The sequence below is a fragment of the Chinchilla lanigera genome, unplaced genomic scaffold, assembly GCF_000276665.1.
Source record: "Chinchilla lanigera isolate Chin_1 unplaced genomic scaffold, ChiLan1.0 scaffold00010, whole genome shotgun sequence".
Lineage (NCBI taxonomy): Eukaryota > Metazoa > Chordata > Mammalia > Rodentia > Chinchillidae > Chinchilla > Chinchilla lanigera.
Window position 1 is genome coordinate 16,020,013 of NW_004955411.1, and position 27,160 is coordinate 16,047,172.

The window sequence follows — 27,160 nt, forward strand, 5'->3', positions numbered from 1 at the left end:
CGCCTAGCCTGCTCCCTTTCTGCAACGTTTCTTGTGGCTGTTTCCCACCCAGGCATTGTGGTAGGCTAGTCCCAGAAAGTGTAACTGTGCCATTACTTCCAATTCTCGGAGTATCTCAGTCTTAAACAATTAACCCCTTCCCTAAATAATTCCTGATTAATAATTCCCAAATATGTTAGGCAGTTCTTGGATTTCTTCTCCCACTTTAGTGTACCATGTAGAAAAAGTCACATTCAGAGTAAAATGCCACACTGTGTTTGCATCTTACACTACTGTGGGCTTTTCTTGGGACTAATGCTGCTGGTCTTTTGCTTCTTCTGGGGATTGCTGGTCCTCTCCAGGTTTATCTTGGTTTGCAGACACAGGTCCCCGCCCTGGGACTCAGGTTATCATTCCAGACCCTTCATTCTGTTCTATGTGTGGTCTCCAGTTTTTCTGTGATTTCTAATATTCCTGTTGGCTCTTTCTTGATTCCCAGCATTCTTTTTCTCTTTGATAAATTTGTTTTCCAGGTGTCTGGATTCCAAGTCCTGGAGGGGTTGTATTATGCTACTGGTCCCAGTGCTGTCATTTTCTCTCCCCCACTGATAGGTAGCTTAAAAGCTGAAGACTTTTGAATAGGCCCAGGGCAACTGAAAGGCCACTTTTCCACACAAGTACTACATCTCTTAATTGTAATTTTACAAAATATAGTCTTGTCTCAAACTGGTTTAAACAGAAAAGTCTTCTCTCATAAAACAAGAATTGCAGGTAACAGGGCCATTTGGTTTAGTAGTTCAGAGGTGCCATAGAATACAGGTTCTTTCCTTTCTTCCTTCTTACACATTTCTTCTTTTTCCTCTTCTGCCATTTTCCTCAGGGTTGCGGTATATTTGCCAACAGCAACATGTTTCTTTGTTTATAACCCAGTCTGCAAGAGAGGAAAAACATCTCCCTCTAGCGTGGTAGACAAGCTCTTCCCCTCAGACTCACTGGGCCAAGTAAGGTGACAAGTTCACCTCACAGTTAATTACATTTACAGGCAGGGACATGTGCTCTGATTGCTTCACATTAATTGGGGTCCTCCTGTGGACTGGAAATTGGCCAGATATTGAACAATACTAGTTCCGAACCAGAAGGAGAAAGACAGTGTGGATAAGGAGTCGGCCACCAATGGTACCCACTGTCTGTACACTGAACACGTAACATTCCTGGGCTGCTGCTCCCAAATGGCTTCATGGCTCTTGTGATCAGTAACAAGCAAACCCACCTGGGAAGCACAGCTGAATTTGCAATGAAATTTAGCTATGTACCTCCTCCACCAATAGATACTAAACTTATGACTACCACCATCTGATACGAAGGAAAGAAGGCAGGCCGTCTTTGTACGCCAACTTGGAAATGAACTCACATTTCCCAGGGAAAGTGCAGCCTTGACTCCCTCTGCTGGAATTCTAGTAAAATTGTCCAAGGTAACCTTTTATTCATTTCCAAGTCTATTTAACAGAAACCCATAGGTGTACAGGCTCAAGTATAACCGTACAAAATCCCCAGGTTTCTGTGGATGGAGTTTGGTATACTCTCACATCTCCAGGGAGTCTATGTGGCCGTCACTGCAGTAAGAAGAGGAAGTGAGAGGTCCGCTGAGACCTATGCTGAAGCCACAGAGACGGTGAAGAGTCTTTCACAGGAGTTGTTGGGTGAAGTGGGGTCTGGAGCTGGGATCTCTCCAGCAGTGTTCCAGGCTGTTTGATGACTGAATATCAAACAGAGACGTCTTTTCTACTGCTCCAAAACAGCTCAGCTGCTCAGGAGTCGCTAACTGCTGTTTGTAGTTCACTGACCCTGGGAATTTAGAAGCCATTTTCACATCCTGCTTCGTTGGGTGCCAAGTACAAGACCTGGACGTAGGCACAGCATTTGTCTGCGGGGAACCTGAGGCCACAGACAGGAAGTTGTCTGCCCAGCACATGTGGTTAGTGGAGGAAAATTTTGTGCTTTTTCATCGGCGCACACTCCCCTCCCCTTTCGGAAATGGCTGATCTGTAAAGTGATTCTGACACAGTCTTCTTACCATGTCGCCCAACAAAGCATTTTGATGACAACTCAAATCTTCCCGCTTACTAATTTCGGATGATTCCCTGCTCATTATAGGAGCTAATTCATTTGAACGAAGTAGAGGCATTTTGGCAAAGATTGAATTCTTTGAATAAGAAGCCACATTTGGAACTGTCAGCTTTCAAAGAAACCAAAGAATATAATTTAATTTTATGATAACATAAATGACAGATTTGAATTAGACTCATGTGGAAATGCGTAACAGGAAAGAATGCACCAGAAAAGCAACATAACAGTGTAAGTTGTTCAATTTAATATATGACTACCTTTTTCAGTATGTAACTATCTTGACTCATAGATTAACTGTGCATACAGTTTCTTAAAATCAGTTAATGCCTACTCTCTCTTTGACTCTTTTTTTTTTTTTTTTTTTTTGGTTTTTCTCCGGTACCGGGAACCGAACTCACGACCTTGCGCTTGCCAGGCAGGTGCTTTTACCACTGAGCTAAATCCCCAGCCCCTCTTTGACTCTTTTAAAAAAATAAAAACCAAAATAGCAAGCCTTAGGGTGATTTGTCTTTTTTTATTATTATTTACCATCAGCAAATTGGTTTAGATGGGTTGGTTTGAGTTGCTTTTTCTGAGTGACTATGAGTCATAGTTCTTGGTTTTCGGTTCCATGTAGGTACAACTGGTAATTTCCTGTCTGTCTTCATCAGTGCTGGAGATAGAGCTGGCCAATCCCTAGTGATATGGTCTCTGGAGCTGTGACTTCTGCTTTTGAATTGTTCTGCAGAAAATGCTAAATATAGGAGTGCAGGTAGTTTTCTCAGTCCGCAATTTAGCAAGACCCCGTCTCAAAATCTGTTCTGAAGAGAACTGCCTTGGATTTGCTGGTTCCATTTGCCTGATGCAAAATTGGCAGAGTTGAAGGGGAAGGAAAGATATTCTGTAGGTACAAAGCTAACCCGGCTGACTTGTTGGTACAGAGCACTTGCCTACCATGTGTGAGGCCCTAGGCTTGATCCCCGTACCACAAAAGAAGTATATAAAATCAATCTACTGGCAATAAAACTCAAATAGAGGTTGTGGAGTAAAAAGGAGGTGATGAATACTATTGATCCTAAACATCAGAGAACTTTATGAGGTGTCAGAAATATTCTGTCTGTGGCTGAAAATAAGAAGTAACGGTATACTCAAAACTGGCCAGATGCACACTCAATGATATGTGTGTTTTATTGCATGCAAATCATACATTAATTCTTCGTTTTTTTTTTTGTACCAGGACTCGAACTCAGGACCTTGTGCTTGCCAGGCAGGCACTTATGCCACTGAGCTATATTCCTGGCCCCAAATCATACATTAATAAAAGTTGTAAGATACAGGCAGTTTCACAGTTATCTAATAATAGTTAAGCAATTAGTGGCCAAGCCTCGCCAGTTAGTGCCAAGGAGAAGACAGCCTTCACAGTCTGTCCTGAAGCGAACTGTCTTGGATTTATTGATTCCATTTGCTTGCCCTAAAACTGGCAGAGTGGAAGGGGAAAAAAGAAATCCTATGCTTTTTCAAAACAAATGGTGGCAGGGATTTACCACTTGTGTCCTATTTTTTAACACAGAAATGTTCTGGGTCTTTTTGAGCTCAGCTATAACAGAAGCACCTGGTTGAGCACAATGCTTCAGAAAAACCCACTGATTTCTGACGTCTGCTTTACCCCCGAGGCAGGAACAAGCGGGTATCTGAGTCAGAGGAACAGAGGAAGGCGATGATGGCTGAACATGTCCTGAGACATGAGCTTCCCAAAGATTTTCAGCTGGTGCTTCACAGAGACTGTGGCTGTGTTCCTGGGTCTCTGGTAGGAATTCCTCTTTACTCCGCTAGATGTGTTTCCCTTCCTTCTGCAATCTCGTTTTTATCTAGACCTGTGCCTACTGAGAGCAAATACTTTCCCTGGCATTCTCTGCAGCTGGAAGGAGCCCAAAGGGTGTGTGGCAGCCTCTGGAGCTTTCCTTGAAAGAGAGCTGGTATGCCCCTTCTCCCTCCTTTGTCCCTTTAGCTACTTTGCTTCCTCAAATGCAGAAATGATGGCTGGAGCTCCTGTCACCTTCTTGGATCATGAAGTCAAGAAACCACTAGACCCTCCAGGGCAGTGAAGAGTGAACAGGTAAAGCCCGAGTTTTAGGTCCTTGAGTACCCTGTGGAAGAGAACTACTATACAATCCTCAGTTACCTGCTTCCAGGCTTCTAGCTTTTACTTAACCTCATGGGGGGTTTTTGTTTTTGTTTTTGTGTTTTGCTGTTTTGCTTTGGGACTAGGGATTGAACCTAAGGCCTTTGCACTGAGCTACATCCCAGCCCTTTTTATTTCTTGAGAGAGGGTCTCATTAAATTGCTCTGTTAGGACTGAAACCTGGTCATCCTCCTGCCTCAGCCTCCAAGAATGGTTTTTTATTTGTTTTTCTTTTTTCCCTGTGGTGCTAGGGATTGAACCCAGGATCTTATGTATACTGTTATACCCTCAGCCCCTTCATGTTATTTTATTCTGTTACCTGTTGCTCAATCTAATTAAAACTGGTATAGGAGATCCAGCAAGTCATTGAAAGCAAATGAATAAATCTAGTGGCATTTCATGATATCAAGTAAAATTTTTTGTAGAAAATATGCTCTGGGAAACAATGCAGAACATGATATACTCTATTCAAGATAGAAGTTATGAATAGATAAAAACTACGCCATCTGAAAAAGTTCTACTAGGTTTGTGTTGCACGATAAGGGGGAATAGTGTATAGATGGATGCCTTAAAGATGCAAGAGCAGTTGTTTATAAGGGAAAATAAAATGCAAATTCAGAGTGTCCCGCTGGCTAACTACAGACTTTCTGTTTCCTCACGGATGGGAGCAAGGCTCCTCAAGGACCTGTTTGAGGATGGCTGCAGAGGGTCAGAGTCATCCAGAGAGGCTGTGGATGAGGTCATCTGGGATGCACCGATGACCAAAGTTTGCTGAAACCAAAGTGCCGGTCTCCCGGAGCAGCTGATCCAAGGCACTGGGGCAGCTACAGAAGAAAACAACAACCAAAACTACCTCCTGGGGAATGTCGGGCCCTGCCCTCCTGTTTCACTCCCCTCTCCTTCTCCTTTTTCCTACTTTGTGTGTTACAGTGCTTTAGACTAATTAGCTCAGTCCCTCACATCCGCCCTAGGACCCGGGAATACCACCTCTTTAAAGAATTTGTTTTTTGAGATGGAGAAACTAATGCTCAGAGCGACTAAGTGAACAACTCAAGGTCACATTGTTAGCAAAGTGCTTTCTCTCCCATCTCCAGGCTCTGCCTCCATACTGAACGTGAACACATGAACAAGACACCTCATTATCTAACAGGAAATGACAAGGTGTAAGCCCCCAGAGCAGTGTACAGGACCTACCGGGCACTTGCACAGACGAGTTGTGCAAAATGCTCAAAATTTACTACCAATAGCACTCCTCAAATTCTGTGGTCTTTTCTCTTTTTTTGAGACAGGGTCTCACTGTGGAACGCAGACAGGCCTCAAACTCACAGTGATCCTCTGCCTCAGCCTCCCTCATGCTGGGATTACAGGCCTGAGCCACCATGCCTGGCAAATTCTGTGGTTTTTCCTTCTTTCAAACTGTGTCCACTACAGTGTAGGCTTCTTAATGACTGAAGGGTATTTCCCATTCATATATTTATCTACCACCCCTTCATCCCCCAGTACAAGGCCTTGAAGGCAAGTGCTTGATAAATGCTGGCTCCTTTGGTGTCAGTGAAGTCGATTCAGCCACCAGCTTTTATATATTACCCATTTCTTTTATCCTAACATGTACATTGTCCCACAATTTAACATTGATGAAATTGAGTCATCTTTCAACTTAGCATCATCCTGTCCCAATTTAATTAACAACATTTTTTTCTTGCTTAGTGGCACATAAAATATGTGTGCATCTTATCTTGGACGATATTTTAGATTCAGTGAAATAAAGTACCATTCAAGTATCCTTGATAATCCTGGGTCTTCCTGCCTCATGGGTTAATCAGTCCACATTCTCGACATTTCCTTAGTTCAGGCTTCTGCTCCTGTTCTTGAGGCCTCCACTTTACATCCTTTAATTTTCTACTTTTCTCAAGTAAAGTGAGACTATTATATGGCAATGAATCACTGGTAAATATAGTAGTGTCATTGTAACGTAGTTCAACACTACTAAACACTGTTAATGATTCTAAATGATAGGTTCCTGCCGGTATGAATTGCAGAGTTATTATGGTGGTGGTGGTCTAACATGGCTGAAGCCCAAAACAATAGTTTATCTCCCCAGTGATCTCCCCTCAGCCCGGAGTACAACTTCCTCTTGCCCTTCCCCAACATGCGGAAAAAAAACCCAATCAGCTCCTGACACGTCACTAAGCCCACCCCTTAAGTTCCGCCCCTAGCCAGAGTCTTTAACCCCAGCCCGCTTGTCTAGCCCTAGAGGACTTCGGTATCGCATGCTGCCCTCCCTTCTCTATGTCCGGTGTAAAGGCCTTCTTTCTTGTATTTGGTTCTTTTCTGCGCCAGAAACCTAACACTAAATATGTTTGGTATAGAATTAACTCAAATATATCAGCTAGCAAAAATACTCTTTATTTGTTTTGTGAACAGGCAACCATGTTATATGAGCCACAGTTTATGAAGACAGTGCAATTGGAAGTGGAATAATGTTGGAATTAAATAAAACAACCAAAGCAACACAATACATTGAATCACAATATAATTATCATTCCTTGAATAGCATTGTGGCCCAGGAAAGTCTCTAGAGATCAAAGGTTTTTAAACAAGCCCAGATGCCTCATGCCATCCAAATATCCTCTTTATACACTTTCATCCTTTGCTCATCTAGGAGGTGATCTTGGGCCTGACAAGTCCATGCAGGAGAAGTTGTGCTCATTAGCAGTGGCATGGAGGGGGACCTGCCATGAGTCCCAGCACTGTGGAAAGAGCTGGCCTCTGCTCTCCCCACACCTAGGACCCAGGCAAAATGGATGATGAGCCTCACAAACCCCGTACTCAGCAATTCCTAACTTGTTCTCTTCCCTTCATGCCCTCGTGCTGTCTGACAGAACTTTCTGCCATTGTAGAAATTTTTATAGCTCTGCACTGTCCAATTCAGTCATCAGTAGGCCCTGTGACTACTGAGCTAATGTATGGTTAGTGCAACGGAGGAACTGAGTTTTCAGTTTTTTAAAACTTAAATAGTTGTGATGGGCCATGTCTCTTAATCCTGTTTCAGGAAATGTGTGGAGGACTGACCCAGGGAAGCAACAGAGGAACAGGACTTTGTACAACAACTGCGTGGTCAGTGATGGTGAAGAGGTGGGAGGGTCAGGTAGCCACAAGCTCCTGATTTGAAACTCCTGGAGGCTATGGTGTCCATGTGCACCCCAGTGCTCAGGAACTAATCTCTGCTTCTGGGAGTCATGAATGCGGAGCAGACTTTACAGGCTAGAACTTGATTTAAGGCTGGTTTATGCCCTCTTTGTTGATGACTATTTTTCTACTCTTGACCAAAACTATAGGCTTTGGAAGGAAGTTGGTGAAGTAACGAGGGAGAGAACAGAGCAATGTCCTTCAGTGAGTAGGGAACCCACTCCCCAAGAACATCCTCCTGACTCCAAGGAAGAGCACCCTTATAAAAATCATGTCCTTTGTACCACGTGAAATTCCACTAACTAGAGATGCACTTAAGTCAGCCAGAAGTATCCTAAAACAGGGTGAAGAGACATGGCCCATCACAACTTGGTGTAGATTCGATGAGTCAGATAGTCTTGCTAATCCTGAGCTTAGCTCTGATAGAGGGACAGACACGTCACTAGCTTGTGGAAGGAAGGCAATATCATTTTCAAGTATGGGCTCTTCTGGGTAGAGTAAGGGGCTGGACTTGGACACAGGATGAGTATTATCCCTCAGGATACTGTTCTGCTGGAGAAGGGAGGAGTCCAGAAACAGAAGAAGGATGGGCCTAAAATAGATTTCCACAGCAGACCTGTGCTCGCTTCTTCCTAAGACCCTGTGCTGTCACTGAATCTCAAGTCCCTGTCATCCTTCCCAGATGTGTTGGTCTCACATGAAGATTCCAGGGGAGGAAGCACTGAGCTGGCTTCATGAGAACCTCATGGGAGGCAGGGAGTAACTTTCAAGCAGACCTAGAGTAAAAGCACCAATAAACAGAATGGGTCCATGGGGTAAGCAGGGTGGAGGGGAGGGGAAAGGTACAAGTACGTGATGAAGTGTGACAAATGAGCACAATCTAGAGAAGTTCTCTGAGGAAAAGACTAAGGTAGGTAAAAGTGTAATGATTGGTTGAATGAGTGGATAATAATCTCCCCTAATATTATACAAGCATGTGGGTCACCAGCTTCACATAGGTCAAACCATTTCCTGTCTGAGTTCTTCTTTCCTAGGTAGGCACTTAGTTCAGTTACATGAGATCACAGATTATTTTGTTTCTGATTTCCTGTTACCCACCCACATTCCCCTAAGGTTGCCCTTCATTTATCTGTCCCCTCTACAACAGAAGTCTAGGCTTCACGAGGGTCTCAAAACCTCTGGGAGGCATTTGGGTCTCTTTTTTAATAAGTGGGGGCTCTTGTGACCAACTTCACATGCAAAAACAAAAGACAGCTTTGTCCAGAGAAGTAAAGCATGACACAGAACACAGCATAAACAAGGGGAAAACCCGTGAGTTTAGGATGAGGACTGGGGGAGGGCCCCTCGGCTCCTCTGAGAGGGAGGTGCTGCTCATGGTGGTCCAGGAGCTGCTGCTCCGTCTGGTGTGGGGAACATGGCCAACAGGTCCCTGTGTCCACCAACGGATGTCCATGCCTTTTGCTTGCACAGCCTTGGATCCCCTAGGAAAATACTGACCAATATATTAAGTTGAAAAATATGTAGGAGGCAGGGAATATCAACCTGGAGTATTTGTCAATGGCATGGGTGTTCTGGAAGAGACGAAGCCCCATCTGGCCCTTGAGAAGCCCCTTCTTCCTGGAGGAGCTGGATTCACTGCTCAAGGCCAGGTGGACCACTATTTTTTCTTGTCTTTCGTCTGTCAGAATGTGACTTCGCGGGTACCCAGCCAGGCTGTTGGCCTCAGACTCACTGCCGCTTCCATCCAGCATCATGGTTCTCGAATGAGGCATTCCACACATGCACGGGAACTATGGGTAGCAAACACAGAGGGTTCATTGAAGCCTGTGAGCTGGGCAGAGGACATGGCCCAGTTCGAGAGCAAAGCCAGACTGCTTCTCAGAAGCAGGGAAAGACAGAGATAGAAGGACTTCTGGAGAGCATTTAGTCTACCCCGGCTGCATATCAGTCACCTGATCCACGCCCAGGCCCCACACTACATAATTAATTTAAAACTCCCAAGTGACCCTACTATGCAACCAGAATGGAGAACTTCTGATCTAGTCCAATTGCACAGCAAAAACTGAGACCCAGAGAGCTATACCTTCCCCTGAGCTCACACCATGTAAGAGCCAGGAATGTAAACCCACATATTCTAATCCCAGCGCAGGAGTCAGAGATGATTAGGTAGAAAAATACCGTTGTTCTAAAGAGTTACCTTTAAGAATTAAGGATCACTGTGCTTATATTTTTTTTTTTTTTTTTTTTTTGGAGACAAGGTTGAACTATGAAGTCCAGGTTGGCCTTGAACTTGCAGCAATCCTTCTGCCTCAGTCTCCCATGTGCTGGGATCACAGGTATGTGCCACCACATCTGGCTATAATGTATTTTTAAACGGTTGAGCAACAAAAAATGTTTATATGGGGAAAGAAGAATTTTTTAACATTCCTCTTTCCTCCTTTTCCTCCTCCAAAAATGGCAAAACATTAATAATACTGGATCTAGGTGTGGAGTAGCTAGATTACAGTTCCCCATTCTTTCCATTACTTCCTCAAGCACAGAAATGTTTATAAAAAAAACTGTAAGGCAGAAAGGAAAAGTTATTTCCTTTGACTTCCGCCCTCAGTCGGAGTCAGAGCGTGGGTTCTCAGCGGACACCTGGACTGATTGTGTTGGCCAAAGCATGAGGCCTGCTGGACACAGGCAACGGGCCGTGGCTTATTCCTTCCAGCTTGTTGGCTTTAATTGCTTCTAACCAGGGCCTCTGTATTTACTGTGTTGGTAAGTGAAATAATGAAGTCTCACAACTCACCTCCTATTTCTACATAAAATACCCAGACAAATGCCCTGAGACTTTTGAATGTAAAAATAGATGGTTATGTGCAAAATTAGAATGACTTGAAGCATTCTTATTTATTCTTGCAGAAATCATTTGTGGTTTGGGGGCTTTTTAAAAACCAGGTATGATTGTTTCATCATATCTATGCCTTGTCTTGTCAGTAGCAGTAATTAAGTAACACTTGAATACATTCCTGAATAATTAACAGATTCATAGCTAGAGGAATAAAAAACCAGTAAGAGGTCATTTATTCAGCTCTCAAACTTTGATCAAATTGTCAGGTTTTGTCACTGGAGGGTTTTTCATGTACTTATTCAGTAAAGGCATAGATCTTTACTTCTTTGCTCTAAATTGAAATTCTTTCTGCTAAACTGCAAACAGACCTGTTGCCTGAGATTTAGAGTTAGAATCAGGACAGGCCAAAGTGATGATAGGCCCCTGTTTTGCATACGAGCTTGTTTCTGAGAAAGAGAAGTGGGTCCTGGTATGTTAGACAGGTCCAGATAATCAGCTCCTGTATGGAGCAGCTGAGGAGGCGAGGCTTCTCTTTTCCTTCTTTTTTTTTTTTTTTTTCAGTTTTTTTTCTGGTACCAAAAATCGAACTCACGACCTTGCGCTTGCCAGGCAGGTGCTGTGCCGCTGAGCTAAATCCCCAGCCCCTCTTTTCCTTCTTTTGTATTTATCTACTTTTGCAAAGCTGCAGATCAAGCCCAGGGCCCTGCATGTACTAGACACGCACTCTACCCCTGAGCTACCCCTCCAGCCTAGAATCTTTATCTTAACAGGCCTGGGCCTTTATTTCAAAGCAGGTGCTTTTTAAAACTCTCATTTGGGAGCAGGGGCTTCACTGAGGCCAATGTAGTGATCACTAGCGTTGGTTCCTCCGCAGGGTAACAGGAGAGAGATTCTGTATCTTCCACTGCTATCTGCCCTCCAGCAGCTGTGCTTCCCAGCCTCCAAACCCAACATGCGACCCCAGTGCAACAGAAACTCTCACTCCCCGCCCCCTCCTGCGTCTGTCCTCATACAGAGCAAGACAGACTGCCCTGTTGCTCTCCAGTGTCTTATAATCCCCAGCAAAGACCAGGGCCCACGGTACAGCACTAGGTTAATGGACTGCCTGAATGTAAGACTCATGCTGTTAATGGATCAAGAGCCCATGTTTGCTAGATGAAGGCTTTGGTATTCTTTGAAAAGGAAAGTCTAATGGATTTTAAGTCAAAAGTATTTAAATATAACCCGAAGGTATTTGATAATAATCAATGTACAAATTATCAAAAACTCAAACAGGTACTCAAACACCAAAGTAAAAACGATTTGAATAATTTTATAGATAAATCCTTAAATGTTGGTACATATGGAGACAATGTAGAAATATTTGACAGGCATAAAGCGGGCATTAATACTTTTTTGAAAAGGAAATATGCCCTCTTTTCCCAAAACGTAAAGCACCTTATGCTAAGGGGCCAGTAGGCACCTCCATGTGCACAAATGTGGGATTTGCGTGTTCCCTGATCTCTACACCTTTTAGGTGATCACCATTTGAATTAATGCAATGGTTAGCAATGATTTGGTGACAAATCAGCATTTTATTTCTTCTTAGGATTAATGAAAATTGCAATATGAGTGAAACAGACCTCTCCTTTCTGTACCCGTGAACACTGCTTTATAAAAATTTCCCATTTGTGTTGTTTCATTGTATAGTGTGGTACGGGGCAGGTTAGTACAGATGGTGTAGTCATTCCAAAGAGCCTAAAGGGTAAAAGACAATACTTAGCCTTCATCGTTACTGTGGCTAAATTTTCACTGGACCAGAGCGCTTATCAATAAAAGAGCATTTTGTTCCAGAACTCTCCCCTCCCCTCCGGTCACAGGACAAGAATTTTCCCTGGACACGTTCAATAAGAACAGTGATACTTTCTATGTGTCTGGAATCCTACACTTTCAAAGCAACCTTTACACATGCCATCTCATGTGCCTCTTGCATTAGCGCTGGGCTGAAGGTGGGGTGAGGGTTGGGTAATCCCCTTTTTACAGATGAGGAAAGTGAGGCCCTGCTTAGGTGGCAAGTTGGGCCTACACCCAAGTCTTCCTAGGCTTTTCCCAAAGACTTTCTGCTTTCTCAGATCCTTTGTAATAGAAGCTAAAGCCCATTCTAAAACAAGGTGGTTCTGACTGTTCTACGTGCAGCACCCCCGCACTGCCCCTGCCCAGTGGACCATCATCCCCTTCTCTTCCAACCAGCAGCACCGGCTGAGCTCGGGCCATGATGACACCTCCCGCACCTTCTCCCGCAGCTTCCGCTCCTTCCGCTCCTGCACGGTGGTCAGGTAGTTGACAGCCGCATACTCCAGCACCGAGAGGAACACGAACACGAAGCTCACCCAGAGGTAGATGTCCACGGCCTTGATGTAGGACACACGGGGCATGGAGGCGTTCACGCCCGTGATGATGGTGGACATGGTCAGCACCGTCGTGATGCCTGCAAAACCCAGTCTTGGATCAGCCGCTCATACTGGCGCAGAGCTACCCCCGAATCTCACAGAGCCAAAACTTCACTTTCTGTGTCTCTGAACTGGAATGAGAAACTGCCCAGATGTGTTTCCACTTGGTAGAGCTGTAGGATTCTGCTCCTCAGTCAGGCCATTTCCACACCCCACTCAATATCTGCTTGTTCCCAAGCAGCTTGGGACACGGAGTAGATTCTGTGGTGGGGCTGACAAGGTCAGGAGTCCTCTATAAAGGGTCTCTTCTGATGTGGAATTAAAAAGTAACTCAGAGCTGGGCATGACCGCACAAACCCGCAGGCCCAGCACTCTGGGAAGCTGAGGCAGGCAGATCACAAGTTCAAGCCCAGCCTGTACAACTTAAAAAGATACTGTCTTTTCAAAATCAAAAATAAAGAAGGGGTGGGGATGTAGCTCAGTGTGAAAGGCCTGGGTCAATGTCCAGTGCAACAAAACAAAGCAAAAGGACACCTCTAAAAGAATTTTATCAAACCTTGAGGAATAATCAATTCTCTCTCATCTAAGCTGCATTTATTTAAGCCCGTGAAGATGTAAATTCCTGGAACCCTGCTATGCTGCTTCTCGTTGTGTCTTGCTGTTAAAACCCTCCCTTTCTCAGAGCTCAACTGGATGTCAAACTGGATTCATAAATCATAAGCTCTCAGTCTGGAACTCAGGGTCAGGAAGGGCTGAAACTACAGCTCCAGGGCACACATCCCACCCTTTTCCCCAAAGTTGTGTAGTGTGGGCCCTGCCCCCATACCCTCGTTTAAACAAGGCCAACAAAGGAAATTTTTGTATTTACAGAATAAGTTTCTGGCATTTGCAGAATCATGCTATTTATCTAAGTACTGACTGCTAATACCGCAAGTTGCAGACATCTGTACCCCAAATAGGCTATGTCTTCATGAATTCAATCCAGACAGGTGGGGTTCTAGTTCCCCGTTGTTTTCATAGTGTAGAGGAGACTGAAGCTTCACCGGAATGGTGCAGGCAAGAGGCGGGGGAAGAAGTTGCTTCCTCTGACTCTACCTCCCCATCCGTTAAGATTCCTGTTAGTCTTCCTTTACTTAGTGATCGTTTGAGAAAATAACCACTCTACCACACCTTATCAAATACTTTACCCAGTGAGACTCTGGCGGGCACAGCTCTGTGGTCAATCCAGAAGGACACCCAGGACAGCATGACCATCAAGGTAGCAGGGAAATAGGTTTGCAGCAAGAAGAAGAAGATGTGGCGATGCAGCGTGAAGTTGATGTACAGACGGTTGTACCAGCCTGGGAGACAAGAAGAAGCCAGTGAGGCTCCATCAGGGTGAAAACAAACTCCTTCTTGGGAGCCGTCCTCCCTGACATTGCTCCCGTCAACAGCAAAAGTTAAACTCAGTGACCAGTCAGCTTAATACAATATCTTTCTTTTCCAAAATCTAAGGTCTGTCTCGCATGAATAAGTATCTTGTGAATATGTAGTACATTTCCTGTCTTATGTTGTATTATCTAACATTTACTCACAGCAGTTTGGGGAAAGGTAGAATAAAACAGAGGTGTAGATTTAGTTGTTGGTTTGATGTTTGTTACTTGCAAACCACAACCATATTTCCTGAGGGATGGGCTGCTCAGGAGCACAGTGGGAGTTGGTTTTGTTGTTATTGTTGAAGCCAATACTGTGGAAGCAGGAGCCAGGAGATCTGGGGTTTCCTCACTGTCCTTGTAACTGTGAGATGGTCACTCACTCTCTCTCTATATCTATCTCAAGAAGTAATAGGCCATTCACACCATCTTAAAGCCTGTCATTAGCTCTACTCCTGACACTTCAACTTCTTATAAGATATGTGCAGGTTCTAACGCCCAGTACCTATGAATGTAACCTCATTTGGAAATGGGGTCTTTGCAGAAGTGAATAAGGTAAAATGAGGTCATACTGGATTAGGATGGGCCCTAATCCAACGACTGGTGACTACAGGAGAGAGAACCTTGGGCCTGGACACACAGGGAGGAGAACAGCACATGAGGATACACTTGTGCGTCCCAGCTCCAGGCTGAGGGTGTGGGAGGCCATTTGATGACAGAGGCAGAGATCCAAGGGATGCAGCAGCAAGCCAAGGAATGCCAACAATTGCTGGCTGCCACTGGAAACTGGGAACATGTTGGAAGGGTTCTTCCCTAGAGGATTCTTCAAAGGGAGCACGGCCATCAGATCTCTGGCCTCAAAAATCATAAGAGATAGATTTCTGCTGTTTTAATTATCTGGTTTGTGGTACTTTGTTACAGCAATCATAAGAAATGAATCTCAGAGTTAAAGGTGAGATTAGAGACAGCTGACAGATGGATCCTCCCAAGACTTCAAATGTAGCCCAAGACCCAAGAAGAGATTAAATTAAGCATGAGAAAAATGTACCTACTGGCCCCTAGGGTGTAAGTCTATGGTAGAACATGTAGTTAGCATACTCAGGGCCCTGTGTTCAATTTCCAGAACCAGCCAAACATGAAATAACCTAAGGTATCAATATAGCTAATAAATATATTCCCTTGGAAACCATCCATCCATCCATATTGGTAAGCAGAACAAGTCAGGTTATAGAACAGCACCTAAAACACAGCTCCCTCCTTAGAAAACTGTACACTTAAAGCTAAATACCCTGAAGAGTGTTACCTCTGGCAATGGGCTCTCAGGGAGAACAATTTTTTTTTTTTTTACCCTCTGCTCCTTGCTTTTAAACACTGTTTATATTTTGGAACTGTGCATTGTTTTAACATTCAGACTTGATTTTCATTGAGAATAGAAGAGTTTACAGCTGAAGAAGAATTGTAATGCTTTTCCCCCTCACATCTGAATCAAACTGTGGCAAAAGTTAGCTACCAGTACTGCTGTAGAAGGCCAGTCTGGAAGTTGTGTGAAATTTCTGAATCAAAAACTGAGATAAGGAGATCTTCTCATCTGTTTTCAGGGATTCATCCCCGTTCTTCCAATACAGCATCAGATCTTCATCTGTGTATGCATCTTTGGGGAGAGGAAAACAAGTTACTTGGACTCCTTTGCTTCTGACGCAGCGTGAAGCACCAGAGAAACCCTACAGCAGCTGAGGGGGAAACAGGCCCTACAGCTGACAGGCAGCACTCGGTCTCAAGGCTATGCAACCAGCAGAAAGACGAGAGGAAATAAGGCGAAGGAATTGAAAACACTGATACTTACAGCTCTCCAGCTCCAGCGAGCAGGTCTGGGAGTCCAGGGGAAAGTGGCTGAAGTCCATGTTGCACATGGCAGTGACAGTAATCCTACATGACACAAACGCAAATGTTGGCTTGTGCAGTGAGCTACCGGCTCACACCCGCCCAGAGTTAGGAAGACACAGAATACAGCCGTGTCTGCTTCTGAAGTCTGGAAACACAGGCACAAAACCGTAATGAACCCCTAGTTTTGTCTTCTGTGGAAGTGGTTACTGCCGCCCCACTGGATCCCCTTTACTGGGATGCTGCTCCCCTCTCTGGCTACTGGGGTGAGGCTTGGCTGTTAGTGACCCACCCCGGGACCCTTCGCTGGTCATGGCCCTCAGCCAGCAGGGCTGCCTCCCCTCAGAGATGCCTAGGAGGCTCATGCTTCATGCCACCCAAGGCCAGAAAGTGATTGGCATTAGCACTGAATTCTGGTAAATCATACAAGCAGGCCAGGAAGATGTGGAATAGATGTGATGATTTGCATCACTCTAGTAAGGCCAGAAGCCATTCTGCAGCAGCCCTCAATACACATAAGTACTAGTGAGGTTTTTTCTTATCTTTATTACCAATAAACTAGAACTATAGACTCTCCTAGGAGGTATTCGTGTCCGGCAACTCATTATGGCCAAAGTAGTCTTCTAATATAAGCTTATGAGCGGCACTGAAGAGGAGGTCACCACCTACGGGGGTGGCCATTTCACCTTCAGACAATTTGGACTGACAGCGAAAGCTTGTGCCATCCCACAGACCCAGCCACAGTGACAAACTTCAGGGCCAAAGGCGCTGACCACAACATTGGCATCATACTGGACAAAGGGACAGTGGCTTTGTGAATATCACCTCATGCTGTACAGCACTTGGCCGTCCGGAAACACCCTCAGCATGATGTTGTCAGTGGTGGTGTCATGGATGAACGACCTTTTGGAGTGAACAAAGAAGACGTCAGGGACCCAGATCTTCTTCACCAGGCGGCCATCGAAGGTCATACTCTTGTTGCTGGTGCTGGGAAAGGCCAGCCTCTCGTCCTTCCAGTAGTGTCTCAGATATAGAGTCATGGTGAAGTCCTGAGGAGCCGCGGGCAAGACCAGACAGAAGTGATTTAGAGCTTCCTTCCCCACAGTCCCGTCCTACTTCACTGTGGTGGACACTGCAGGCTCAGCTCCAGACAGGAGCGACAGCTCTTCAGCCCTGGCACAGTGGCCGATGTGACGGGACTTCAGGCGACTGAGCTGCCCACTCTCTAAACTTTGCAAATGAAACTGTAGCTAACCCATGAAGCTTGAGAACACTGTTCTAGATTTTGCTGTCCCTAACCCAACTTCCAACTCCCTATTTTATCACCTTCGGCTCCCACTGTGTGCTCACAGGCACAGCCTGCACCACCAAGGCCACCATGCCACACGCTCCCACAACATCTCAGCCGTGTGACCTTCCCCGGGGGCCGCCAGCCCTGGGCGTGCATACCATGTCCACCTCGGAGATGCTGTCCAGACTCTCCACCTGCACGTCCACACCCACCGGGATGGCAGGGCCTGCAGAAGAGCAGAGACAGCTGGTTACGGCCAATTCCTCTCTGCCTTGAGCTAAGAGACTGCCCACCCCCTTGACTGCAGCAGAGGTGACAAAGTGGTCCGCGATTCTATGCTGAGTCCCTGGTCATTTGTTCTTCCCTGCCCTACTCACTTTCTTACTTACTGCTGAGACACAATACCCGAGTCCCACAACTTAAAGGAGAGGTTTATTTTAGCTCACTTTTTTTTAGAGGTTTCAGTCCATAGTCAGTGAGCTCCCAGGCAGACATGCCATGGAGGAAGAGCCTGCTGTGCAGGAAAGCTGCTCATATCAATGAGACCAGGAAGCAGAGAGGGAAGGGAGGACCCGGGGAGAGGAGCCTCACTCCCACAGCCATCACCTTCTGAGAACCTTGCTTCTGAGCACAACAGGCTTTACAGGGACACTTCAGACCCAAACCACAGCGCCCTCCAACACCCAAAAGCACAGAACGAAGCCTAACAGCCCCTGACCTGAGGGTGGTTCACCTGTATGCCTGGGTTTTGAACTCCTCCAGTCACTGGCATTCTGCCTACAGAGAACGCCACATAGAGCAGGGGGCCTATCCTCCAGAAGCCTTCCATCTAGTGGGACACCAGATCTCTGCAAAGTTAGAGCACAGTGAAAGACAATACTGGGCAAGATTTGGAAATCTTTCAGGACATGTAGCATAGAAACTAGCATTCAACTTCATCTGGCCCCTAGCAAGATTTCTAAAACTGGGAAAAAACAAACAAAATATGATTTCTAGACCTGGGCTCCTCTGTGATATCTGGGCACCTTTTCCTTGAGCTGGATGATGGTTACTTTGGCAAGTGCACTTTGTGACAGTTTAACGAGCTGTACGTTAAAAGCTGTGCACTTCTCTTTATATATATTATACCTCAGTAAAATGTTTTTATATTTTAATATAAAAAACAGGATAAATTTAAAATCTGTATCTGTCAAGTATATTAACAAATTTTCTTACACTCGTAGCCAAAAACATGTTTCTGGAGCATCAAGGGCTGGGCCTCGGGGGGAGGGGGCATTGTCAAATGTCCAGCCCCTCCGTACATGGGCCCTTTAGCCCTGACCAGGAAGAAAAAGATACTCTGATCCTGGGTAGCCTGAGCAGGGAGACCCATTGGGCAGGGCGAGTCTGGGTCTTAGGAAATGAGAAGAACTAGAAGAGTTTGAGGGTTTGGCTGAGGACACAAAATGAGGACCAGAGTACTTGACAAGGCATAAGTAGGACCCAGGAGGCTTAATCTTCCATTCCAGCCCAAATGTGGAGTGAGGGTCCTTTTGGAGGTGGCCCAGGAGATTGGATGCTCTCACTGACTCTCCCCGACTTCCTTAGAGACTTGCTAACCCTTAAAATCCACCATTCGAGATTGGGTGTTTCTGCTGAGCTCAATAGACTGGGAGAACGTTCTGCTCTTAAACATGCGAGTAAATGAGCACAATTGCTTTATTTTTAATCTTCCTTTTTCCCTCTCAGATAAAGCAGAGCGAAAATAGACCTTTCTGGCTTGCTATGTTCCTCAACTGATGGCATAGATCCGGGTCCTTGAGAAACCCCTGCTCTGACAGCACTTTCTGTTCTTACGACGGGCTCCAGAGCACTAAGAGAATCAGAAGTGGAATGGTCAGTGGAGGAAGAGCCCCCTCATCAGGGCCAGGGCCTTGTAATATGGGGGAGGTCTGCAGGAATTCGGGCCCAGACCCTCCCAGTACCCTAGACCCCCACGTGGTGGCGCAGAAGGAACAGAGGCTGGTTAATTACCTCATGGTCGAGAACCCTTCCTTAATCTGAGATACTAAAATGGCCAGCATCAGGGCTTGGAAACCCAGGCCAGCCCTGCCTCTAGTGGAACGTGTTCTGTACTCCATCTACCCAACTCCCGAGTACCCCTCATTCCTTTCCTCTAAAGCGCCAAGTGACCTGCTACACGGCTCCAAGAACCAAATGAACGAAACAATACCCTCTTTGGGCAAATGTCTAGTGGCCTGGTTTGAAGATAATACCCCCAGTGTTTGACCAGTTTGGCTCAGAGCATTTTCCAGATGAAATATACCAGCGCGCGCATGGCATCTGTGACTGTGCCTCTCTGTTCTCAGCGCCTGGCCTGCTCTCCACAGCTCCAGCCGCCCCTTTAAGGAGAAATCTGATAAAACTTTTGAAAGATCCGTGCTCCCAAGACATTGCCTACATGGACTGCAGGCCAAGACCTCAGGTGCCCCGGTTACTGGCAGCAAGTGCTCTGGTAGAACGTGTATTCGGGAGGCTACAGGATTGCTTTTGGGGAAACTCACCCCTCAGGCTCTAACAGGGTCGGTGGCCCTGCTTTCTGTCTCTTGAGCTCTGCCTTTCACCCTCCTTAGTGCTGCTCACCTGATCTCTCTATTTTGTGGCCCTTCCCCGGCTGGTTTTGAGTAAAAGTCCAAACCCAAGAGTAATGATGTTTCTCTCTTTCCATTAACAATTTTCTGTTCTGAGTAGAGCTGAATCCTATCAGAGGTTGGAAAGAAAATACTAGTCTAAGGGCCGTGCACACCTCAGTGGTGAAGCACTTGCCTGGCACATGTGAAGCCCTAGGACACACTGCATGTGCACACGTGCACATATGTGTGTGTGTGTATCTGTGTGTGATGTTACATTTACTGTGGGGGTTGAAAAAACTAAAATAACTTTGCACTGCATTATCCAGGTGAACAATAAAAGTAGCTAATTAACATATAAGTATGACAAGCCAATGATTCAGGTCATTTTCATTTGTGTAGAATCACCAAGAAATAGTAAGACAGAATGTACTTCACCAAGAAAGAGTAAGAGTATGTACTTTCCAAACTGAAATAGAAATAACCAGAAATAATTCAAAAGAAAGCAGAGTGAAAAATAGGAACAACAGAAAGGATATAGTAGAATAATAAATGCCAAAAAGCAATTTCAACAGATTTCAAAAGACTAAAATTTATATAAGATATGACTTTAATAATCACTAGAAATTAATAACAAAAACATAAGTAGAACTGAGCAAGGTGGCACATACCTATAGCCCCAGTTCCTGGGGAGGTTAAAGCATAAAGATTTCTTGAGCCCAGCAGTTCAAAATTAGCCTAAGCAAACTATTGTAAGTCTGTCTCAGATACAATATATATACGTCTATAGAAAATATCTGCCTATTTGGAACAAAAGGAATATACTGAAAACCCCATTTAATAAGTGTAAATTAAGTGATTTTTAAAATACATATCAAAATTTATGGAATATAGACAATTTTTCTTATAGAGAAATTTATAACTTTAACTGGAAAAATTAGAAAAGCAGAAATGATTAATAAGCTAATCATTCACCTTAAAATTTAGGAAAAGTACCACAAATTAAATTTATGGAAGGAAATTATAATGATAAAAACAAAAAGTATTAATATAGAAGCAAATATACAACTAAGAGGATCAATAAAGCCAAATATTTGCTCTTTGATATAGCTCAGGGGCACAAGCACCTACCTCACAAGCACAAGGTCCTGAGTTCAATTCCCAGTACCAAACATATACATATTTGTTCTTTGAAAGGATGAATAAAATTGATAAAACTTTGGCAAGATTAATTTTGCAAAACAGAAAGAAGGCAAAAATAACCAATATCAGCAATGAGAAGACATCACTATATATTTTGTACACATAAAAAAGATAAAAAGAGGTTCTTCTGAACAAATTTTGCTAATAAACTTTAAAATATAGATATATGGACAAATTACCATAAATATATAAAATATCAATCAACATTGATAAAAAGCCAAATACAAAAATCTGAAAGGTGTTATAGCTATTTTTTAAAATTTGAGTCTGTAATTAAAATTTGTCCTGCCGAGAAAATAACAGGTTCAGGTGTCTTCACTAGCAACCTACTCAAGGTTTAGGAAGCAGTAATAACAATCTTTTAGGTACTCTTCTGAAGAATGTAAAAAGAATATTAAATGAATCGAAAGAAGTATCAAATAACATCAGTTTATTTTATGATGTCAGAAAAGGACTGCCTGAGCAAGCAAATTACAAGTCAACCTCACTCTGAAACACAGAATCAAAAATCCTATATAAATATTAACAAATAAGCCAGGCATCCTAGCACATGCTGTAATCCTAGCACTTCTGGAGACTGAAGCAAGCAGATCACAAATTTGAGCCCACCTGGGTGACCTAGTGAGACCCTGTCTAAAAATTTAAAAAATAAAATAAAATTCAACGGGCTGAGACAGAATTCAGTACATAGGCCCTGAGCTAAATCCCTAGTACCACCACCACCACCAAACATTCCTGTAAAATCCACTAATAAATTATAAAAGCTAGCAAATCAAATTTAAAATCAGGTAAGTTCCAAAAATGCAATATTCATTTTAACATTGGAAAATTAATAACTTCCACCTTTAGTAATAGCAAGCTGAGTAATTTACAGGAAAGTTTCTATTGAAAACTTAAAATCTGGACAAAAGTAGACAAAAGAAGCTGTCTTCTTTTTGAGCACAGCAGAGATAACAGATTAGTTTAAGCTCAGGGAGCTGGAGGGAAACAGAGGCCCCATGAGATGGGCTCAGTGTGTGGACTCACTTCTCCTGGAGGAGTTGCCTGTTCTAGAGGGGAATTTCAAGGGTGAGCGATGTTCTTGACAATTTCATGCATCCAGGGGCCAGAGTCCTCTAGGCTGGCTGATTTGCACCCAGACCCTGAAAAGCACACCTTAGCAATGAGGGCGGACATATCTTTTCATGGTGTGCTGCTTAGCTTCAAACCCAGTCATTGATTAGAACTACCTAGAGTGCTGCTGCCAGCAGGTACCTGACAGAAATAAATACAAATCCTCCCTGGAGGACAATAACATCATCCGAGGTCTCCAAAAACTTCCTTTAAAATATTGTAAATATACCGTTCATAAGCAAAAGTAACCAAGCATGTAAGAAAATAAGCGCTATATGATAAACAGCAGGAAAAACAGATCATAGAAACAAGGGGAATCCAGACATCGAAATAACATAAATTTAAAAATATCTAAGTCTGCCACACACAAAGAGATTTTTTTTAAATGACCGCTGAGAACCAGGAACAGTGGCAGACTCTTGTAACTGCAGCTACTCAAGAGCTAAGGCAGGTGGACTGCAGATTCCAGCTAACTTGGGCAAGTTAGTGAGACTTTGTATCAAAATTCTAAAAATTCGGGGCTGGGGATTTAGCTCAGCGGCAAAGCGCCTGCCTGGCAAGCACAAGGTCGTGAGTTCGGTTCCCGGTACCGGAGAAAAACCAAGACCAAAAAAAAAAAAAAAAAATTCTAAAAATTCGAAAAAGGGCTGAGAGTGTAGGTCAATGGTAGAGCACCACTGGGTTTAATCCCCAGTACTAGAAAGAAGGAAGGAAGGAAAGAAGGAAGGAAGGAAGAGGAAGGGGGGGATAGAAAGAAGGAAGGAAGGAAAGAAGGAAGGAAGGAAGAGGAAGGGGGGGAGAAAAGAAGGGGAGAGAGAAAGAGGGAAGAGAAAAAAGAAAACAGAAAAGAAAGAAACTGGAAATTATAAAAATAAAATCAATTAATATAATTTTATAAACTAAAAGAGAAAAACATATCTCAGTAGGAGTAGGAAAAGCCTTTATGAAATCAGTACCTATTTATAATTTTTAAAGACACATGGGAACACAAGGGTACCTCCTCAATCTGAAAAGAGATAGCTAGAAATAAATAGCTACATAAACACTGTATCTAGCTGTGAAGTGTTGTGGTTTCCTTTAAGGCTAGGAATGAGAGCAGAATGCCTATTAATGCTGCTTCTACTTGATGTTGCTCTAAGAGGCCTAGCCAGTGCACTAAGGCAAAAAATGAAAAAAAAAGTCAGGACAGCTGGAAAGAAACAGTGTTATTATTTGTGTGCTATACGGTTATCCATTTGAAATCAGCACATTAAAATTATAAAATCAGTAAGAGATTTTAATAAGATTATTGAATACAAAATCAATACATTAAAAAATTGTATTGCTTTGTACCAGCAAAGTTAGAAAAGGAATTTTCTAACTGTCAAATATCAAAATGCCTAAGAATTTGTAACTAGAAATGGATCTAACAAACTATCTAAAAGTCTCTAAGTAAGAGGAGAAACGTATCAGTTGATGTACTGGAAGATTCCACTGTATAAAGACATAGATTATCCCATATATTTACCTATAGACTCAATGCATTTCCGGTCAAGTGTCATTAGACTTTCTTATAGCACTTGAAAGAGATGATTATAAAGTTCCAAGGCCTAAGGGAAGTTCTCCTTGAAGAAAGAGTGAAGATTTGTTTTGGGAGAGGTGGAGATTTATATCACCGTGGGAATAATTATGGTAGTGAAGACGGGCAATGGCCAGATGGGACAGAACTGAGAGTTCAGGAACACACACACTCTTATGGGCACTTCAGTGTATCTTTAATAACTATTGCTGGAACAATTGGCCATCCATATGAAAATATCCAAAATACAAAATAACTCTAATAGATCTAAATATGAAAGGCAAAAACAAAACAAAGAAAAAACCACTCCAGAATATAACAAAAAATATATTCCTAACAATATATCACCAATATGTTAATCAAGACACAAAAGTACAACCATAAGGAGAAAAACCAATAAATATATATCAAAATTAAGACCACTTAGCAAAATTAATCATTGCTGTCAGAAGTCATCGTGGTTACCCATGGTGAAGGTTTGGTGACTAGGAGAAGGGATTTTCTGGAGTTGTGGAAATGTTCTGTGTTCATCTGGGTGCTGGCCACACAAATATGCTCCCTTTTTGATAATTCACTGACTGCACACTTATGCTTTGGTTACTTTTCTGTATGTGTGTTATGTTTCAATGAAAAAATTACATTGAAAAAAATCAAAACTTTTATCAAAAGACACCAAGAAGAGAGTGAAAAAGCAAAGCATACAGTAGGAGAAGATGTTTGTAATACATATAACTGGCAAAGAGTTCATATACAGAAAATATAAATAGCTCCAAAGACTCCCACTAAGAACAAGTCAGACAACCCAATACAAAAGCAGGCAAGAGACCTCAATATGCATTTAAGAAGAGAGGAAGTAAACAACGGACAGCAAAAAGTGTGTGATGGCATCAATAGTTCCATTAAAACAATAGTTAGATCCAATTACTATCTACCAACAAAATTGGCTCAGATGAAAGAATGGCTACACCTAGTGTTGACAAGGATGTGGAGCACATGGAATTCTCATACATTGCCAGTGAGGGTGTAAATTGGTACAACCACCTTGAAAGACAGTATCTAGCAAATGTGCACCAGGACGCATACATAAAAATGTTCATAAAATATTTTTGTAGTAGCTAAAAGTTGAAAATCTCCCAAATGTCTATCTATTGATAAGTTGGACTTTATCTATAGTATTGGATATGTCCACTGTGGTATATGCACACAATGTAATACTAATATTCTATTATAGTTACATGCAATGATATGTATGACTTTCATCTCTTGGATGAGTTTGTGCAGTATGATTCCATTTATATAAAATTACAAAACATACAAAACTAAATTATGGGGTTGAAGCTTACACACATTGGTGCTAAAAGCATAAAGAAAAGGGAGACAGTGATTACCATGAGGTAACTGACTTCAGTGGCATGTTAAGAGAGGATAGGTTCCTAGGGAAAAGGAATACTTTTTTTGCGGATCTAAGCGATGGTCACCTGAGTGTTTTTCTTTATTTTAAGCCCTTTCATTATACATTTGTTCAGTGCCCTTACTCAGTGTATATTATAGCTCAAAGTGTTAATAAATGGTTAAAAACATAATGCCTATTGATATTTTGAGAAACCAGTATCTGGAAACAGTGGCTTAAAAGTTTGTCTGAGAAACTTGGCTGAGGACCTTGAGGGATTGTCAAATCTAGTGCACGGGCCAGGTTTCAGTTTAAACATCATCTCTGTTCTAGGCGGCTTTCCCTGACAGCCTAGTTGAGGTTGCTGGGGTCCACTGTGTCCTGCTCCTTTCCTGCCATATGTTAGTGAGACTTCTATCACTATAACAATACCTAAGGTATTGTTACAAAGCGGGCTAATCCACGGAAGAGTAAGCTTTGCTTTTGCTCACGGTTTTGGACGTTCCGGTCTAAGATGAGGCAGACATATTGCTTTCAGGTCTGTGGTGAGGGGACTGTGTGTCATGGTGGGCACAGCTGTAGAGCAAAACTACTGTCCATGTGGCCAGTAAGAGAAAGGCCTGTGGGAGGGCAGACAGGCTGGCCTGAGAGGGTTTACTCTGCACTGGAGAAAGGAGCATCTCTGCCAACCTTTTAGGTTCTCCAGGAGATCACAGGCACCCAGCTGCTGCCATGGAGACATACAGCTTCCTTATCTCCTGCAAAGAAGGTAGAAGCAGAGCGTTTCAAATCATGCCACAGAATAAAATGAGGGAAGCCCTGCAGCAAGAAAATCTGTGGGCCACACTCAAAAAAAGTCGAGTCATCATTAGGAATGCAAGCTCCCAGCTAGCCTGGAGATTGTAAAAAGACTCTTTGTATTGTTCAGTATTACCAGCCAGGGAGGATTTGTGATTTAAAATGAATGAAGACATCAAGGCTTCGCCAGACTATAATAAAGGCTATGGTCAGTGAGCTCTTCAGGTTTTTGTACAAAGCTTTCTTTTATGATGAGATTTTTCTCAAACTTATAAACTTCATTGAAAGGAAAAATAAAGGTGCGAAACGATTTCCTACTATTACTTTTAATTTGATATTTTAGGTGCTATATATTTAAAGAAATAACCAAGCAACACAGGTGTGATCATCTGTATCTAGATGCTCACACACACACACCAAAACCCCACGCAGTTATAGGAAGGGGTTTAGGGAGCTGATTGGATCATGGCAGATTATACTCCTCAGCGGAGTTGGGTCACTGGGGGCGTAGCCTAGGAGGGTATATCTCCCTGCCTGGCTCTTCCCTTCACTCTCCAGCTGCCCTGAGGTGAGCAGCTTTACCCCTGCCATGCCTGTCTGCCACACTGTTTCTTCTCTAGAGCCAGCAGAACATGAACCAAAACATGAGCCAAGATAAACCTCTCCTCCTCTAAGTTGTGGATGACAGACACTGTGTCTCAGTGATGTAGAGAGCTACTACGACAAAAGTTACTGCATTTTGGGTAAGACCTTGTGTGTGTGCAGTACTTCCTCGGGTCCATATTCCCTTCCCTGACTGGCCGGTTCATTCATTAATGGTACACTAACTGTGTCCCCTAGACCCATAAGCAGTGCAGTCTAGGATGTGGAAGTGAATAAGCCCCCGTTCCTTTCGCCAGGAGTTTAGAATCCATGAAGGGACACGACTAGCTCTGTTTGCAGACACATCACAGAAGTCATGACAGGAGCACCCACAGATACAGCAGGAGGCCAAAGGAGGGCTTAGTTAAACCTAAGCTCAGGCAGTGGTGAGATTCCGCAGAGGCAGCTTCTGATGCATCCAAGCCACAGGGCCTGGAGGAAGCATCGTTAAAGCCCCACGTTTGGGCTGGCCCTTGAAGCACTGGTTATTGCACCAGGTATGGAAGAAACAAGGCGCTCTGGGCTGCGTGAAGAGCACATGCATA

General features: G+C 43.5%; 1 protein-coding gene and 1 long non-coding RNA gene across 2 annotated transcripts in view; one reads left to right on the forward strand and one right to left on the reverse strand.

The window, feature by feature from the left end:
• The first annotated feature begins 1,819 nt into the window (after positions 1-1,819).
• Positions 1,820-4,202, forward strand: LOC106147821. Its single transcript, XR_001232806.1, has 3 exons — positions 1,820-2,334; positions 3,763-3,892; positions 4,117-4,202. It is a non-coding gene; the product is annotated as an uncharacterized LOC106147821 (long non-coding RNA).
• A 2,448-nt stretch (positions 4,203-6,650) lies between these two features.
• The window catches only part of LOC102005911 (gamma-aminobutyric acid receptor subunit rho-2), a 43,633-nt gene continuing 23,123 nt past the window's right edge, over positions 6,651-27,160 (reverse strand). The window contains exons 3-9 of the mRNA XM_005377748.2: positions 17,461-17,528; positions 16,837-17,060; positions 15,974-16,056; positions 15,641-15,781; positions 13,906-14,058; positions 12,560-12,756; positions 6,651-9,246 (exon numbers count right to left, since the gene is read on the reverse strand). Of these exons, the coding sequence (XP_005377805.1) occupies positions 8,938-9,246; positions 12,560-12,756; positions 13,906-14,058; positions 15,641-15,781; positions 15,974-16,056; positions 16,837-17,060; positions 17,461-17,528 (1,175 nt within the window). The 3' untranslated portion in view covers positions 6,651-8,937. The remainder of the gene's footprint in view (positions 9,247-12,559; positions 12,757-13,905; positions 14,059-15,640; positions 15,782-15,973; positions 16,057-16,836; positions 17,061-17,460; positions 17,529-27,160) is intronic.